The 17,393-nt window shown below is 37.4% G+C and overlaps 1 protein-coding gene and 2 non-coding genes across 4 annotated transcripts; all 3 read right to left on the bottom strand.

Moving 5' to 3' along the window:
• Positions 1 to 827: 827 nt before the first annotated feature.
• Positions 828 to 900, bottom strand: trnav-cac (transfer RNA valine (anticodon CAC)). The gene has a single exon. It is a non-coding gene; the product is annotated as a tRNA-Val (tRNA).
• Positions 901 to 3,393: 2,493 nt separating this feature from the next.
• Positions 3,394 to 3,466, bottom strand: trnaa-agc (transfer RNA alanine (anticodon AGC)). The gene has a single exon. It is a non-coding gene; the product is annotated as a tRNA-Ala (tRNA).
• Positions 3,467 to 6,874: 3,408 nt separating this feature from the next.
• LOC137490892 (uncharacterized) lies at positions 6,875 to 17,035 on the bottom strand. Of its 2 annotated transcripts, none has more exons than XM_088650771.1 (6): positions 15,638 to 17,035; positions 14,793 to 15,572; positions 14,359 to 14,531; positions 13,880 to 14,029; positions 7,968 to 10,304; positions 6,875 to 7,869 (listed from the first exon to the last, which is right to left on the bottom strand). In XM_088650771.1, the coding sequence occupies exons 4-5, from the start codon at positions 13,962 to 13,964 to the stop codon at positions 9,736 to 9,738; spliced, it is 654 nt and encodes a 217-aa protein (XP_088506897.1). In that variant the 5' UTR covers positions 13,965 to 14,029; positions 14,359 to 14,531; positions 14,793 to 15,572; positions 15,638 to 17,035; the 3' UTR covers positions 6,875 to 7,869; positions 7,968 to 9,735. The 2 variants fall into 2 exon arrangements, with proteins under 2 accessions (XP_088506897.1, XP_087105665.1); XM_087249539.1 differs by lacking the exon at positions 6,875 to 7,869 and having other exon boundaries at positions 9,393 to 9,675; positions 9,761 to 10,304; positions 14,952 to 16,774; positions 17,004 to 17,035.
• Positions 17,036 to 17,393: the final 358 nt, after the last annotated feature.

Here is a 17,393-nt window from a genome sequence, read left to right as displayed (position 1 = left end):
GGGGTATGTGGAGGGGTAAGCGTGATCGAACACCCAATAAGGGGGGAGAGCATGCTAGGAGCCCGGCGGCTAATCAGCGGGTCAATCAGAAATGATAAATAACACCTGTCTTTCTAGTGATTGGGCCGGAGAGACTCCCTTTTTAAGGAGAACGGGAGGATCAGTCGGGAGAGGAGAGAGCACACACACACACACACAGACAGACACAGTTTGCAAGTGGTGTGCAAAAGCAAAATAAAATTTATTGCTTACCTGATATCGCCAACCCTGTCTTCTTCTTCCCACACAACAACTAACAATACTACAATATCCCTCTCTCTAAAGAAAACGAAACTCCTACTCCAGCACTAAATTCTCTGAGCACAAACAAATTACTTGGAATAAATAGCCCTTTTTCGTATGCATTGCCTCGTCTTGTTGAATACCTCCACTATTGTATGTCGCTTTGGACAAAAGTGTCCGCTAATTGTATGCTTCCGCCCAGTTTCGAACAGGAGACCTTTAGCGTGTAATGCAAACATGATAAACACTACACTACGGAAACCACTAGGCCAGTGCTGCTTCAAGTATTTATAGTCTTTTTTTATAGAGCTGTCTTGTACGGTCTGCACCGTGAAGGGCCAGCAAACGCACTGGCCACCTGCTCATGCACAACACAAAGCTAAAAGAAATCAGATTCTACGCAAGTTTGCGACACCGCGAGGGGCGGTAAACACTGAGCTGAATTCAAACTTCTAGCCTCACACCGCTCTGCAGAAAGAATGTTTTCAGTGAACGTCAGTACTCAACAGAAGCCTGATTTGACAATTGTCATAAAAGCCAGAGGTTGTTTCCGCCCAGTTTCGAACTGGGGACCTTTCGCGTGTGAGGCGAACGTGATAACCACTACACTACGGAAACCTTCAGGCAAATCAAGCTGATAACCCTTTTTGATTGGGTGCCTGTCGACGATCATTGCTGGTGCGGCAGTGGATGCTATTATTTTCTCGCCAAAAGAAGAGCACTGTTTCTGCTCGGTTTCAAACCGAGGACCTTTCGCGTGTTAGGCGAACGTGATGACCACTACACTACAGAAACCCCACAAGTGCTTTCAGCAGCGAAGTTAGGCCTGCAAGGATAAAACAAGGCGTACGCGTTGGTCAATCGAGCGGACAAAGCCAACTCAGCGTGACAAGCTCCCTGCAGGTATTAGGGCCAATTTACAATCCGGGCCCGACACAGCTGTACAGGTCCTTGCGAAATGTCCCCTTTCGTCACATTTGAAGCACCTGAATTCTGGGCGTTCCTTCATCACATTTTCGACAGGTTTTTACCTGATTGGTGTGCATGACTCTAAAGTGCTGTGGCGCTTCCGCCGTCTCGATTTTGGTACTGTATGGTAAGGAGACCATCTCTTCCGGAAATCTGTTTTTTACAAACCTTGTTCCATCTTCTATGTTTGTGCCAGGATACAATCTTCTTTTAATTTTAGATATGGGGAAAACTCCCCATCTCTCTAGCTTGCTTAAAATTTCTTCATTTGCTAGGTAAACAGGGAGATGCTTGAACGAAACAACATAGTCTCTGTTTTGTAACCTCCGTACTTCAGATTTCACTCCTTTAATTGTCAATCCATTGTCTATTAAAATTTCGGTGTCATCTTCAGTCTCCATTGTTACTTCATACTCCCTTTGTTTGTTTGGGTCTCACCGCCAGCATTCTTCCTTCTCGAATCAGCTCCGTGACTGCTTTGGTTATATCAAATCTTCTTGCATCTTTTACATTTTCTACTTCTACAGTTACTGTTGCTTCCTTTGTGCATACTCTTCTTTGTACCTCTTGCTTATCCTTACCTTTCTCACCTCTTTGTTGGCCGGGCTCTTCATTTTATTTATCTCTTTGTCTGTTGTCAAGTCCATTTTCTTTATCTCTTCGTCTATTATCCAGCCCATTTTTTTTATCCTTTCTTGCAAGTCCCTTCATTTCCATGTCGTTGCCGGGGAATCTGTCCATGATTAAAAATAAAACACTACATAACCACCCTTCAGTCAGCAAAATGCTGCTGTTAGGTGGTTTTTAAAGACAAAAATAAAAACAAACAAAAACACTCAAGGTCAATAAACAAAAAGGTAGACAAACAAAATGGGGAGAGCCTTTCTCTCCTTACTGCTGCCAACTCACTTCCTGTTTGCTCTATAGCCCCCTCAGGGTGGTGTGGCCGTAAGCAATGACAGCTGTCAAGTGTTGGCTATTGAAACTAGGCACAGCCCCAGGAGGCGAGCACAGATTAGCTGCCTGCAGCGCCAATGAGCTGGACAGCCGGAGCTGGGCAAGCTGTGAAGCACCAGATTCCATGTCACGGTACTGCGGTGTGGCTCCCAGGAGACAGCTCCTGCCAAGTTTGCATGTCAGGATGGCCGAGCGGTCTAAGGTGCTGCGTTCAGGTCGCAATCTCCCCTGGGTTCGAATCCCACTTCTGAAAAACCGAGCCTGCGGCAGTGCGTTCAGGCTGAATTCTTTAACTCTCCGCCCCCATGTCCGAATGATACAGTAACACTGACCAAGTGCCGCATCACGCGGGCTTTAATGCAAGTGCACTGAAAGGGGATAAAAAGAATTGTCCTGGGAGGGTGTTGCTTTTTAAGGTTTGCAGGGCATTTTTTTCGTCAAATCCTCGTACAACGTCAAGTCATGACATTTGACAGATCCATGCCCTTGTATCCTGGATCATCCAGTGAGCAGAGAGCCAATTGAGAATGTGCGTAAAAGCAAATCTGAATGTTTCCGCCCAGTTTCTAACAGGAGACCCTCCGCTTGTAAAGCCATCGTGATAACCACAGGAGCCTCCGGTTAGGGTGAGAGCACTGTCTTGTGGTGCCAGCGCAGAGAGACGGAAAGTCACTTTCCACAATGTTTTCATTCAATGTTCTACGCTGATGGAATCACCTTCCCATTCCCACTCGGATTACGGATACACTGGTGTCCTTCAAACGACAGCTAACACCCATCTCTTCAGAGTACACCCGAACCCCGGTGAATATCCCTCTCTCTAAAGAAAACGAAACTCCTACTCCAGCACTAAATTCTCTGAGCACAAACAAATTACTTGGAATAAATAGCCCTTTTTCGTAAAGGGGAGGTAAACACTGAGTTGAATTCAAACTTCTAGCCTCACACCGCTCTGCAGAAAGAATGTTTTCAGTGAACATCAGTACTCAACAGAAGCCTGATTTGACAATTGTCATAAAAGGAAGAGGTTGTTTACGCCCAGTTTCGAACTGGGAACCTTTCGCGTGTGAGGCGAACGTGATAACCACTACACTACGGAAACCTTCAGGTAAACCAAGCAGATAACTATTTTTGATTGGGTGCCTGTTGACGATCATTGCTGGCACATGCACAAAACAAGAGCACTGTTTCTGCTTGGTTTCTAACCAAGGACCCTTCGCATGCTGGGCAAACATGATGACCACTACACTACAGAAACCCCACAAGCGCCTTTACCAGCGAAGTTAGGCCTGCAGGGATAAAACAAGGTGTCCGCGTTTGTCAATCAAGCGGACAAAGCCAACTCAGCATGACAAGCTCCCTGCAGGTATTAGGGCCAATTTTCAATCCGGGCCCAACACAGCTGTACCTGTCCTTGCGAAATGTCCCCTTTCGTCACATTTGAAGCACCTGAATTCTGAGCGTTCCTTCATCACATTTTCTGAGCTCATGCATAGTCGACAGGTTTTTACCTGATTGGTGTGCATGACTCTAAAGTGCTGTGGCCCTTCCGCTGTCTTGATCACGTTTTTGGATTTGTCAGGGAAACCAGAGCACCCAGAGGAAACCCACACGAACATGGGGAGAACATGCAAACTCCACACAGAAACACCAACTGACCTAGCTTAGGCTCGAACTAGTGACCTTCTTGCTGTGAGGCGAACATGCTACCCACTGCACCACCATGCAGGTACCATATACATTTTTTTTCTAAAATGTATATATATTTTAAGTCTCAGCTCTGCAATTTAAGTATTTTTGTGGCAAATATTTTTTCATTATCTTTCAAACAGTAGGCTGAAAAAAAAACTAATTTTAGAATAACAATTAAATTGCCGGCAATGTGGTGGCGCTGAGGGTAGAACGTTCGCCTCACAGTAAGAAAGTTGTTGGCTCGAGCCTCAGATAGGTCAGGTGGCATTTCTGTGTGGAGTTTGCATGTTCTCCCTGGGTTTGTGTGGGTGTCCTCCGGGTGCTCTGGTTTCCTCCACAAATCCAAAGACATGTGCTACAGGTAAATTGAGTAGGCTCAAATATATATGTGTGTGTTTGGATGTTTCCCAGTGATGCATTGCAGCTAGAAGGGAATCTGTTGTGTAAAACATGGATGGTGCTGGATAAGCTCTTGGGTTATTCCATTGTAGCAACTCCAGACTAATAAAGGGACTAAGCTGAAAAGAAAAATTAATGAATTTAGTCGGAATTTAAAGGCTTTTGCATCTGATTTCAACATATATATATATATATATACATACATATATATATATATATATATATATATATATATATATATATATATATATATATATATATATATATATATATATATATATATATATATATATATATTTTTTTTTTTTTTTTTTTTTTTTTTGGCATTATAAGCTAAGCTTATTGTGCTGTATAGGTTTTTGCTTCTACATTTTACCAACAGTAAACCGGAGCATTATTGAACAAAGAAACATACAAAAGAACCCTTCCTTTTCATTGATACAACCTTTATGCAAAAATCTCCAAAAATGAGCTCTCTACACTTTTAAGCGAACTCTGTTCATTTTCCTGGTGTGAAGCTGATTCTGTTAAATTGCTTCCTGTTCGCAAAGTACAGCACTGCAATTGCAGCGAGCTGGGCCACTGCATTTTGAGAGACACCTTCTCTCTGGAACGCTCTGGTCATGGTTGCTCCACGTCTTGTCAGCTTTAAAAGCCTTTTGTAGCATGTATGACATCACAAACATTATTAGCTAAAAACTATTTAAAACAATTAATACCTTTATGACCAAATAATTACAATGCAACCACCTATCGTTAGCCTAATGAGCACATAAAATTATATAAATAAGTATCAAATGCACATTTGTTTGTGTGTGTGTGTGTGTGTGAGTGAAATACAGCATGTAGTAGTGTGTGTAAGAGAGAGAGCCAGTACATGTTTATGAGAAAGCATGTAGAAGTGTGTGTGTGAGAGGGAGGGCTTATCTTTGTGAGTGAGAGCATGTACATGTGTCTGTGAGATGTCTATGTGTTTGTGTTGGCAACATTGTATCATTTACAGTCATGCTAAAAAAGTATTTCTGAATTGAATTGAGATAGAATGTAGGTGTGTGTGAGAGAGCATGTACAAGAGTGAGTGTGTTAGTGAGAGTGTGTACAAGTGTGTGTGTGTGTGTGTGTGTGTGTGTGTGTGTGTGTGTGTGTGTGTGTGTGTGTGTGTGTGTGAGTGAGACTAGTTAGTTAGTGTTGTGCTGAAATTTCATATGTCCTGAAAACTTGTCAGACCAAACAGTTATTTACTTTTTGGTTTTATTTATTTAATAAATGTATATGGTATTTAAGCAAAGTTTTAGGGGAACTGGATATAATTATAAAGAATAATATTTTTTAAATAATATAATCATTTTTATTTTAAATTTTATTTTAAATAATAATAGGCCTACACACACACACACACACACACACACACACACACACACACACAGTCTAAAAATTGATCATTAAGCATGTAATATACACCCAGTCTAAAGCATTAAGTTTCCAGAAGCACTTAAACTGCTCAAGGCTGGGCTAATGCTAAGGTTTAATCTTTGGGTAGAGACTCAATAATATCCATCTGCACAGTATGACGTCACATTCGACCGGCGTGCGTGTGTGTGTGTGTGTGGCTGTTTTTTTGTGCTAGTGGGCGAGGCCGCAGGTTTCAAATCTCCCGGGTTTGCGCACACAACTACTTGTGTTTCGTAGATACGTCATCACAAAACACTTAATGACCCGTTATCAAGACGACTCATTTGAAGCACTATGAGTCGACTCTTTTATAGATGAATCAACAGTTTTAAACACTGTACACTTACAGATTTAAACATTAGCTGGATATTTCACTTCACTTTGAGCTGTGTTAAACACTACATGGAAGGGCATTTTCAACAATCCATAATATGGGCTCTTTAACAAAATAAATACACTATTTAAATAAAATAGAAATCAACAAGTGAAATAGAAGAAACTGTAGAACTATTATGGTTATAAACAATATAAATACACACACATGTGAGGGTCCATCTATTAGTCCCATGACGGAACTAACAGCAAGGGTGAAGGTCAAATGCATTTAAACCTTTTAGCACATGTGAAAAGAAATATTTTTGTTCGTTATAATTTATTTTAATTTGTTTCTAGCTCTGAATTTTAATCTGACTCCAATTTATAATAGTTTTAGATTTAGATTCATCTAATTCAAGCTGATTACCTTATAGGTCGTGATTAGGTCTAATTTAGATTTATTAACTTAATAAATCCTTATATTCCATTAATGTTTCATCGTTTACTCAAAGTCGCTTAGAGTCAGTATGCTGGCCAGTTCCGATTCTTAGCAGATATGCTAATTTCCTTTAAGTAATAATAGGCCGCCCCATGCTTGCACATACTTAAAGAAAGTTTGATTTAGCCCCTAGATTATATCATACCCCTGGATTATATCATCAGTGATTGTCAGAAATCAACAGGTCTCTAATGCTGTGCCCATGCTCCATCTATTGTGCCTAAATAGATGACTAATCCTGGTTGTAGGCTGCGAAAACATCAGCATAAACAATCTACTACATTTAAATGATTTCGGAAGATATTAGAGTTAAACAAGAATTTTACATTTATTTGTCAGGAAAAGATTTTCCATTGCAGTTCACATAATTAAACAAAATAAGCCAATCAAGATTGTACAACATCAATTACTCAAAGATACATTTAAGAGTTAAAGAGGATACCTGAACATGTAGAAATACATTGCAGCATATAAGTCCTGATGCAGAACTCAGAGACTCACAACCTGCAATGGGGTATCCTGTTTACAGGATCCCATGGACACTTCTGCACCGTTTGCCTAAATATTCAAATCATCATAAATTTAAGACAATAAAAGCTTCACTAAGACTCTTGCCTGGTCATGAGTTGATGCGAAGACCATTTTCCCTGGAGTGAAGCATCTGGCAAAGATCTTATCAAAGTCAAAACCCAAATTAACTGATATAAAGGAGATTGTAAAATATTACAGTAAAATTAAGACCACTTTAACAATCACACAGAGACATTTAAAATCACACCAAACATGAATAAAAAGCCCCAAGATGCACCAAATTAAAAATTTAAACATTCTGTGTGGAATGTGAGTGAGCTGCTCTGGTGGAGAAGGTAAAGTCCAGGGCAAAGATGGGGGCTCAGGATGCATGATCGAGACAACCTGAACAACTGGTTTTCTAGCTGATCTTCTTCTCACATTGGAAAGTGTATTGTTTTAGTGCCTGATCATTCTCATGCTCTTGTCTCGTGTGGAGTTCCATAATAGTTTGCAGATTTGAATATTATGGAGAGATATAGCCATCCTTACATTATTATGTGCATATCTGATCTTAAACTGTAGTTCCACTGTACACGGCAATGAGAACCTCAGTCAATAATATTTATGTAAAACTGAATTTTTGTTGCATCATATGATCATATTTTAAACTTTTCATAAAATCATCAAACAATGTGTACCTAAAAAGCATTTTGTAAGAATTTTAAAAAGTTCTTTCCTTTTGTCACTAAGTTATTGTTACTTTTTTCTACTGGATATGTGGTTTATATCTAGTATATATATATATATATATATATATATATATATATATATATATATATATATATATATATATATATATATGTGTATATATATATATATATATATATATATATATATATATATATATATATATTGATTTGTCTATTTGCTGGCTTGCTATCAGAAAACAAACTAAGCTAGGTGATAAATTAATTAAATTCTACAATTACAAGTGATTTGTAGTTTGTTCATTTATACTCCATTTTTTGTTTAATAATGTTTTTCTATGCAGACTTTATGTATTGGTCTAATATTTGTATAAAGAAAGATTTCATTTGCATTTACTCATTTAGCATCTTTTATCCTGCAACCAACAACTAATGACACAAGAAGAAACAGACTCAGCCTATCAAAGGTTCAGAGCTTGTGTTTTTAAATGCTAACAAACCTTAAGCCAAGTTCAACAAGTAAAGCCACACAATGTTGTTTTAAAGCTTATTTAATTAAATTTTTTTTTAAATGCACCGTTCTATTCTCAAGTCAAGTTGTTAAGCTCATTAGGCGCTGTGGCTTTTGTTTTTATTTATAATATCTTTCACTTGAATTGCTGTTTCATAAAGACATCTACTGGGAAGAGTTGCCATATTTGATATAAAGCTTTTATGGCACAAACGTGTTATTTAATTTAAAGCTTACTTGTTTTTATTTATTTAAAGGCCTAGCTTGATGTGCACTATTTTGTTTTTCTTTTGCTTATTTTATTGTCGTGATTTATAAAGTAATCTGATTTGTTATAAAAGGTTTTCTGGTAAAATATTAATAATAATAATAATAAAACAATAAACAACAATTAAACAGTGTTTAAGTGTCTAATGCTGGCAGCATCATATGTTACAAAACTATTCACAAAGACTATTTGATTTATTAAATAACTCATCTCTTATGCTTTCTTTCATGTTATGTGACAAAATGAATGAATGACTCGGATTAACTAAAAGATTCATTAATTCGCTCATGTGCACGATGTGTAGTGCGAGACAAGATCAGTTCATTTTTCGAGTCCTCTATCGAGTCGTTCGTTCACCACATGAAAGACTACAGCCAAACATATGCATTTAGAGCCAGAAAAAGAATTGATCTGTTCACCTATCGAGTCCTCGGGTTTGAATCATTCGTTCATCACGGGCCAATCATATGCGTTTAGAGCCAATAAAAAAAAAGAATTGATCTATTCAACTCTCGAGTCCTCCGGTTTGAGTTATTCTGTCGCGTGATGAACGAACGACTCAACAACCAGAAGACTCGAAAGGTGAACTAATTATCATGGCTCCTATCGGCTCAGACTGGGTACATTGGTTAAGATTATATGTGACTGTCAGTGTAACCTGAACGCACCACTGACATTTGAAGACATGAAGAGTTGAGCTGAGCAAGGAGACAACAATACCCATAGACAAAAGAGCAGGTAAACATTTAATTATTATTTTCTTCTTCTTATAATTTATTTATGACTTATTTGTCGTGTGATGAACCGTCTGGGCTAGTTGTAGATGTGTTTGGAAGCAATTCGTAACATTTTAATAAAATTTGGGCAAATTGAACCGAATGAACAAAATGGCTCGAAAAAAGATTTGTTCATCTCGATGAACGAGACTCAAAGATCCGAGTCAGTAAAATGATCCGAACTTCCCATCACTATTGAGTATGCAAAATTCTGTTGTATGTCACTGCGAAAAGGGGCGGGATTAAACAAGATGATTAGACATGAATGGTTTCTCTCCAGTGAGGATCATCATGTGTTGATTAAGGTGTGATGATTGGCTGAAACTCTTCCCACACTGAGTGCATGTGAATGGTTTCTCTCCAGTGTGGATCCTCATGTGTCGATTAAGGTTTGATTATTGGCTTAAACTCTTCCCACACTGAGTGCATGTGAATGGTTTCTCTTCAGTGTGGATCCTCATGTGTTGCTTAAAGTTTGATGATTGCCTGAAACTCTTCCCACACTCAGAGCACGTGAATGGTTTCTCTCCAGTGTGGATCCTCATGTGTTGATGAAGGTGTGATGAGCAGTAAAAACTCTTCCCACACTGAGTGCATGTGAATGGTTTCTCTCCAGTGTGAATCCTCATATGTTGATGAAGGTCTGCTGAGCGGTTAAAACTTTTCCCACATTGAGTGCATTTGAATGGTTTCTCTCCAGTGTGGATCATCATGTGATTATAAAGGTTTGATGATTGGTTGAAACTCTTCCCACACTGATTGCATGTGAATGGTTTCTCTCCAGTGTGGATCCTCATGTGAATCTTAAGATTGTGTTTTCTTCCAAAACTCTTTCCACACTGAGTGCAGGTAAAACGGTTCTTGTCTCTCCTTTTCAAAATACCATCAGTCTGTAAATTAGTTTTTTCCTCAATTTTGACATGATGTTCCTCCTCTTTACTCTCCTCATTCTCTTCAATTAGGTCTGAAAAAAAAAACACTAGTTGTTATCAAGTCTTAAAAACTCTCATTAAAAGCTGAAAAGTGAAAAGACACTGGAAACATTGGCTACACACACTGTAATTTTGATGCACAGTAAATGTAAAATAAATCAAATCATATTGTGTTTGGTCCATTAACGTGTACACATTTAAGCAGATTCAATTTAATTAATCTTTATTTATTTAGTGCTTTTACAATGTAAATTGTTTCAAAGTCGCTTAACATAGAAGTTATAGTTTATGGATATGCATGAACTCTGCTGACATGGTTCCGGTAGAATATCAGTCAGGTTCTTTATGTCCGCATTGCGCGTTCTACAGCAAAAATTTAATTTTGCGGCGAAACCTAAACGCATCCGAGGATGGCAAAGAAGGGAGATTTACTCTTAAATTGATGAGGATCTAGTGCCAGTGGATGTCCAGCACCATGAACACCATTATTTTTCAGTTCCAGAACCCAAAATAGTTTTTTAATACACCAGATCAGTCTGACAATCTCCGTGAAGAGGTGGAATGACTAAAAGGAGACTGCTTCGATGCTGCTTTTAGTGCTATTATAAGGTTCTAAAGGTACAGTTAAAAAATGATGTACTAGAATTTACATCATTTAGAATGTGTGTCTATTGTGCAGTTCTGTACACTGGAGACCTCTTTGGTTACTGAAACAGCTTTGGCTATCAGTAATGAAGACATTTCTACATTAGAAATATTGCCACCACACAGTGTTGGGCAGTAGCGTCGCTACAAGTAGTGACACTACTAGCTTATCTACATTTCTCAGTAGTGTGGTGGTAGCGTCACTACTTTTTAAATTAAATAGCTTTTGTGTAGCAAAGCTATTATTTTAGTCAAGTAGCGTTCACACAAGCTACATTTACTGATCGCAGAACAATAAGTGACAGTACTGACATTCACGGAGCTGTGAGGCCGGTGTCTAGCCGATGAAACTAAATCCATAATGAGGCGAGAAAGACAATTTCTTTTTCTTCCTGTTTTACGGTGGTCAGGATTCTGTTTATCCAGAGTTAGGGTGCTTTCACACCTGTGAATCGATTCAGTTGTCCCGAAACAGAGATTACAATTGTTACATTGTTGCTCTTTGCTCTTGGAGCGGTTCGCTTTCACACTGCAAAGTTTCTAAACGGACCAAAAGAGCTAAAACAAGTCACGTGCGAGTAAACTCTCCTTGGTCAGTGTCAGGGTTTATTTTGCAGCGTCCTGCTAAGCTGTCAGGAGAGGTGTTTTTGCATATCATCAGCATGCTGTAATCCATTTCTTAATCAGCAAAAGTCATTTTCAGACTAGTTTGTTGGCCACTTGAAGTCAGTGCAATGCTAAATGTTATTGTTCCACTATAATTTTTTTCCCCTCATATCGTCCCACAGCAACATCATATAGTTTAGAATACTGTACAATGTTTTATAATAATTAATTACTTTAGTGTCCATTTCATTCAGCAGATTTCAAATTAGTGCATAGTGCATTAGTAAATAATTAAACCATTTTGATAAATGGAGTTAAAATGACCTTTTTGAATATAAAGTGGAAAGTTTTATTGAGATGGATTGTTGGTGATTGTATGGGTTTTGGCCAGATTGGGTAGCAAAACATGAACAAACTTGTTTAAAAAGATTTAAGACCTACAACTCAATATTTCAGTAAATTTAGGACTTTTAAAGCCTGAAATATATATTTTGGAATTTACGACATTTTAAGACCCAGCGGAAACCCTGTTTAAAATAGTCCTGGTAATTATTATAATAATGATATACTTCTAACTCAAATACTATCTGTGAGAACTAGCAACAACTTCTAGAAACAACTTTAAACCCATAAAGTTGATCGAAAAAAGGGGAATTGTGATCAACGTGACATATGCAAATGGAAAGTACTAAGCCAACACCCTCACTGTAATAGCAGATATCTGCTATGGCAGGGGTGTCCAAACTTTTTGGGCCGAGGGCCAGATGCAAAAAAAAAAATGTTGTCCCGGGCCAAATTTTACATACATCACACAGACACGCATTTTTATATATATATATGGATGGATGGATGGATGTGTGCGTGTATTTTATTAAGAAATTATTTTATTTTGGTCGTCCAACTGTGTTTCTAGAAAGACTTAAGTTTTTAAAAAACTTGAATCTTCTCTGGGCAAATTACAGTTGCAACACTGATCCTTTATAAATTCTCCTTCAGTGAAGGGTTTCCTGTGCTGTGCGATCAGCTGAGCTACCTCATAACTCGCCAAACTGCAAAAAATGCTTTTCTTACTTAGATTTTTTGTTGTCTTGTTTTGAGTCCAAATATCTAAAAAATCTAAAAAAGAAAAAAAGAAAAAAAGTTGTCTTGTTTTGAGAAATAAAATGCTAATATTTTCCCTAATATGCAATTTTTTCCTTAAAACAAGCAAATTAATCTGCCAATGGGATAAGCAAAATAATCTCATGTCAAAAGAAAAAACAGGATTATTTTGCTTACCCCATTGGCAGATTATTTTAGCTTGTTTTAAGGAAAAACTCACTTAATATTGGCATATTATTTCTCAAAACAAATTAGAAAATTCTCCTTTATTTAAGATTTTTTAGATATTTGGACTTGAAACAAGACAAAAAATCTAATTAAAAAAAATTTTTTTTTGCAGTGCAATGTAGAATTTTCTTGCACTTTAATAGCACAAAAAAACTGCTGTTGTTGAGCTGATAGGGCGCTGCTAATTGTTTTACTTTCTGATCTCATTCGGCACCAGTGTAAGAGCTGAAGGCCTGATGCTTTGTTTCATAATGTCTTTTAATATTATATTCCTTCATTACTGCAACTGATTCCTGGCAAATTAAACAGATACATTTCCCGCTGACCTCTGAGAAGAAAAATTCTTTGCCCCAACGTGACTGAAACTTCCTGCACTGACTGTTGATTTTCCTTGTACTTGGTGCGCCATGGCTCGCCAAAATGTGATTATCAATTATGTTTCCTTCAGTTTGGTCGGTTAGTTTTACTTCATAACAAGAAGTAATGCCTAATTGAAGGCATGTAATAGCGACACCCGGTGGTTATTTATTGAGTTACGTCTATTTTTGTATAGCGGGCCAGATTCTATTAATATTTATAAAAAGCCTCGCGGGCCGCCACAAAACTGATTGCTGGCCGCAGATGGCCCACGGGCCGAATTTTGGACACCCCTGTTCAATGGGAATACTGTAAGTCAAATATCCTCAGCTCAGTTAAACTTTATTATTTATTTATTGTTTTTATTTATTTTATATAGTGCCGGTGCTTAAGGACACTTTACAAACAGTAGGAGAACAAGAAAAGCAATAACCTTAAGAAGGTAAAGAAAATGGGAGACTAATAATACATCAAATGAATGACAAAAGACATGAGAAGAAGTAACGAAAGACACTCATTCCTGTCTTTCAATGAGTGCTTATGTGAATTAAGGAGAACTAGGCAGCACACATTTAGAACTGCAAGATGGATTAATTTAGTATTTTTATTATTAAAATATATCTGAATGAGGATCAAATGACTGAGTAGGTCTTTGAGAATGAAAACCAACCTGTTAGTTCCTGCAGATTTTCCTGTTTGACTGTGAATGTTTCTTTAATCTTCACATCTTCACTCTCCTCTTTAATAAACGCCATCTTTATAACAGTGTGGAGATCAGTCGCTTCAGCAGGAGTTTTACTCTGTGTTTGGACACTTTATTCTGTTTAAAATGAACAAAACAATAAAAATGTTCTGTTTAAAACAAAACAAAATAATTTCTTTTCAACAGTTGCTTCAACAGTTTCTTTATATGAGAGTAATTAACAAAAAGAAATCAGGTAAAGGAAAAGGTCATTAAAATATGTATTACACACATTTCTGTTAGCTTTTTTTAAACAATAGACCTTCATTACTGTGAGTAAAATAGTACTACGTTGTATAAAGGGTTAAATGGTATTGTCAACAGCAGGTTCATAATTTAGCATTGGATGAAAATCCTGAAACTTTAATCAATCAGTTTATATTTCGGTAAAAGTTTTAAACACAAACCTCTCTCCAGTCGATTTCCAGCGTAGGAGCGGTGCAGCCTTATGACGTCACACACCACGCCAAAATAAAAGTCTTTTTTGTTTAGCTTTTTTGCCACTTACTGTTGCAGTCATGACTTATTGATACATTTCTCCCTCGTTTTCCACTTTCCACTATATCTGCTCTCTCTCTCTCTATCACACACACACACAACGAGAGAGGCACAGATAAACAGTATTTGAAGTTGATCAAAACCTTTAATCTAAACTTTTTTACGACAATTTTGAAAAACTTTTTGTAATCCACTTTATGATGACTTGCAGGTCTAAAACACATAACTATTAATATCCAAATCTCATCCCTGTAATTATGACATCTACTTTCCTATTTCTACAACTTCATAGGCTATATTTAGGGTTTTAGTGCAGTCTAGGCACTCAGGCATTGTCCACCACCTGTTTTAATCCCCTGAGAACTTTGCTCATCTTCAGAACACAAATGAAGACTTTTTAGATGAAATCTGAGAGTCCCAAGATGGTTAAAGTCCAGAAAAGGAACCAAAAACAAGTGGTTCAATTGTAATGGAGCCCCAAGAACACTTTGTGCCGTTGAACCATAGTTGCTGTTTTTTGTCGCTGTATTCTTCAGTATATCTTCATTTGCATTCAGCAGAAGAAACTCAAACAGGTTTGGATCAAGTAGAGGATAAGTAAATGACAGAATTGTAATTTTTATGTGTACTACCCTTAATGCTTCTTAAAGTAAAGGTAAAGTTAAATATTATTACTGAAGATATTGCTAAAGAATGGCAAGAAACGTAGAATACAGATAATAAGAGACGACAATTCATATGAAAGGGTGCCATTTCCACATTGCAATTTTCTAAATTCTCATTAAGTACAAATAATTAAAAAAAACTACAACTTGCAAGATATCTTAACCCTCCAAAACAGCTATTTTCCCACCTCAGGCTCAAAATCCTTATTAATTGTTGCGTTTCTTTAGGCAAGAGAGCCTCTCTTGTACCACATCGTTACGCACAATATGTATGATATTACAGTAGTAAAAAAATGAATTGCTTTTTAATTTTAAATGTTTTCCAAATAATAAAATGTCCTCTTTTATGCAGCTATCAATAGAAAGTCTGTAGTTTGATTACTTTTTTTATTATTAAATTTTTAACTTTAAAAATAAATTTGACATCTCCATTGCCTCATTGTTTTGACTGAAAAAAACTAATTCACTTAAAACAATACAAATCAACTTACATTTTTATTCATTAAATCCACAAAGCAAGAACACCATTCAACATTAATTTATGTAACATTTCATTTCCTTTCCATAAACCTTTTATGAAATGACAGTGTGGCATCTGCTGTAATGGGGTTGTTCACTGTGACAGGGTGGTAAGGACAATATGTTTTAAAAGTAATTTAACCAGTTTAAACCTTTTAACAGGTTCATTATTGAAGTTAAAAATATATCACTTTTATTTTGGGGTATGTAAAATTAGACCGAGGCAGTGGCGCAGTAGGTAGTGCTGTCGCATTACAGCAAGAAGGTTGCTGGTTCGAACCTCGGCTCAGTTGGCGTTTCTTTGTGGAGTTTGCATGTTCTCCCTGCCTTCGCGTGGGTTTCCTCTGGGTGCTCCGGTTTACCCCACAGTCCAAAGACATGCCGTACAGGTGAATTGGGTGGGCTAAATTATCCATAATGTGTGTGTGAATGTGTATGGATGTTTCCCAGAGATGGGTTGCGGCTGGAAGGGCATCCGCTGTGTAAAAACTTGCTGGATAAGTTGGCGGTTCATTCCGCTGTGGCGACCCCGGATTAATAAAGGGACTAAGAAAATGAGTGAAAAAATAAAATTAGACCAGAGGTAAGATGGACCACCTCGGCTTGATCAGTTGGCATTTCTGTGTGGAGTTTGCATGTTCTCCCCGTGTTGCTGTGGGTTTTCTCCGGTTTCCCCTACAAGTTCAAACACATGTGCTATAGGTGAATTGGGTAAGCAAAATTGTCTTTAGTGTATATGTGTGAATGAGTATATGTGTTTCCCATGATGGAAGGGCATCCGCTGTGTAAAACATATGCTGGATAAGTTGGTGGTTCGTTCTGTTGTGGTAACCCCAGATTAATAAAGGGACTAAGCCAAAAAAGAATGAGTGCTGATGTAACGCTTTTCTTCCTGATGACACAAATCACTCAGGCGGACACAGAGAACTGCGTTCTGCGTTGTTTATTCTGTAACAGAAATATACATCCTCTGGCAACAGTATGCATTTAAACATGCATCACCTTTCTGTATTCAGCAACCATTTTCTGCTGTGTTGCCACATAAAGTCATTTTAACAAAACATTATTTATTTACAAAAGCTCAACATACCTGTAACAGAAATATACATCCACTGGCAACAGTATGCATTTAAATATGCATCTAAAAAACCAAACAAATAGTAAGAAATCACCCCTGCACATATTAATGTCATCATTCCAGCTACACATAGCATGAGCAAATTAAACCACACAAAGTTTGTCACACACGGCAATCATTCGACAGATTTGATCTAAAACATCACTTAATGTTCATATTGGGCTTGCATGTGTTATTAATATGTGTTAAAATACAAAATTTGTCACATTTAGGTGGAGCACATTTTACCTACCGCCTTTCTGTATTCAGCAACCATTTTCAGCTGTAGGTGGGGCTTTGCAGGTGAAAGGTAAAAGAAACAATCAAACACTGTTGCCACAAGAGGTCTCTCAACAACCACAAAATAAACAAAATAACCCATTTTGGTGAAAGACAATTAAACATTATTTTAACCCTGTTACACTGAGCACTGTATGTCCAATAATGTTTAATCTGAACTGTGTACTACTCTTGATGGAAACAGATCTGTCTGCAATTGTTATAAAATGTGATTTTTTTTTTATTAAAAACTGATAATGAATGTTTGAGTGGAGGATAATCAGTGAATGACTAAAACTGAGTGTGTGAAAGAGAAAGTAATGAAGTGTTTGGGAAACCAAACAGAGTTAAATTAAAAGAAAAT

Source organism: Danio rerio, chromosome 4 (genome assembly GCF_052040795.2).
Source record: "Danio rerio strain M-AB ecotype USA chromosome 4, GRCz13ab, whole genome shotgun sequence".
Lineage (NCBI taxonomy): Eukaryota > Metazoa > Chordata > Actinopteri > Cypriniformes > Danionidae > Danio > Danio rerio.
The sequence above is the reverse complement of the archived record's forward strand: the minus strand, read 5'-3'. Positions and strand labels throughout refer to the sequence as shown.

Coding starts and splice junctions, on each gene's coding strand:
- LOC137490892 (XM_087249539.1), bottom strand. CDS start 13,964: ATGGCGTTTATTAAAGAGGAGAGTGAAGATGTGAAGATTAAAGAAACA. Junction 10,305..13,879: donor AAATCTGCAGGAACTAACAG/GTTGGTTTTCAT, acceptor TTTTTTTTTCAG/ACCTAATTGAAGAGAATGAG. Junction 9,676..9,760: donor AAACCATTCACATGCACTCA/GTGTGGGAAGAG, acceptor ACATGCACTCAG/TGTGGGAAGAGTTTCAGCCA.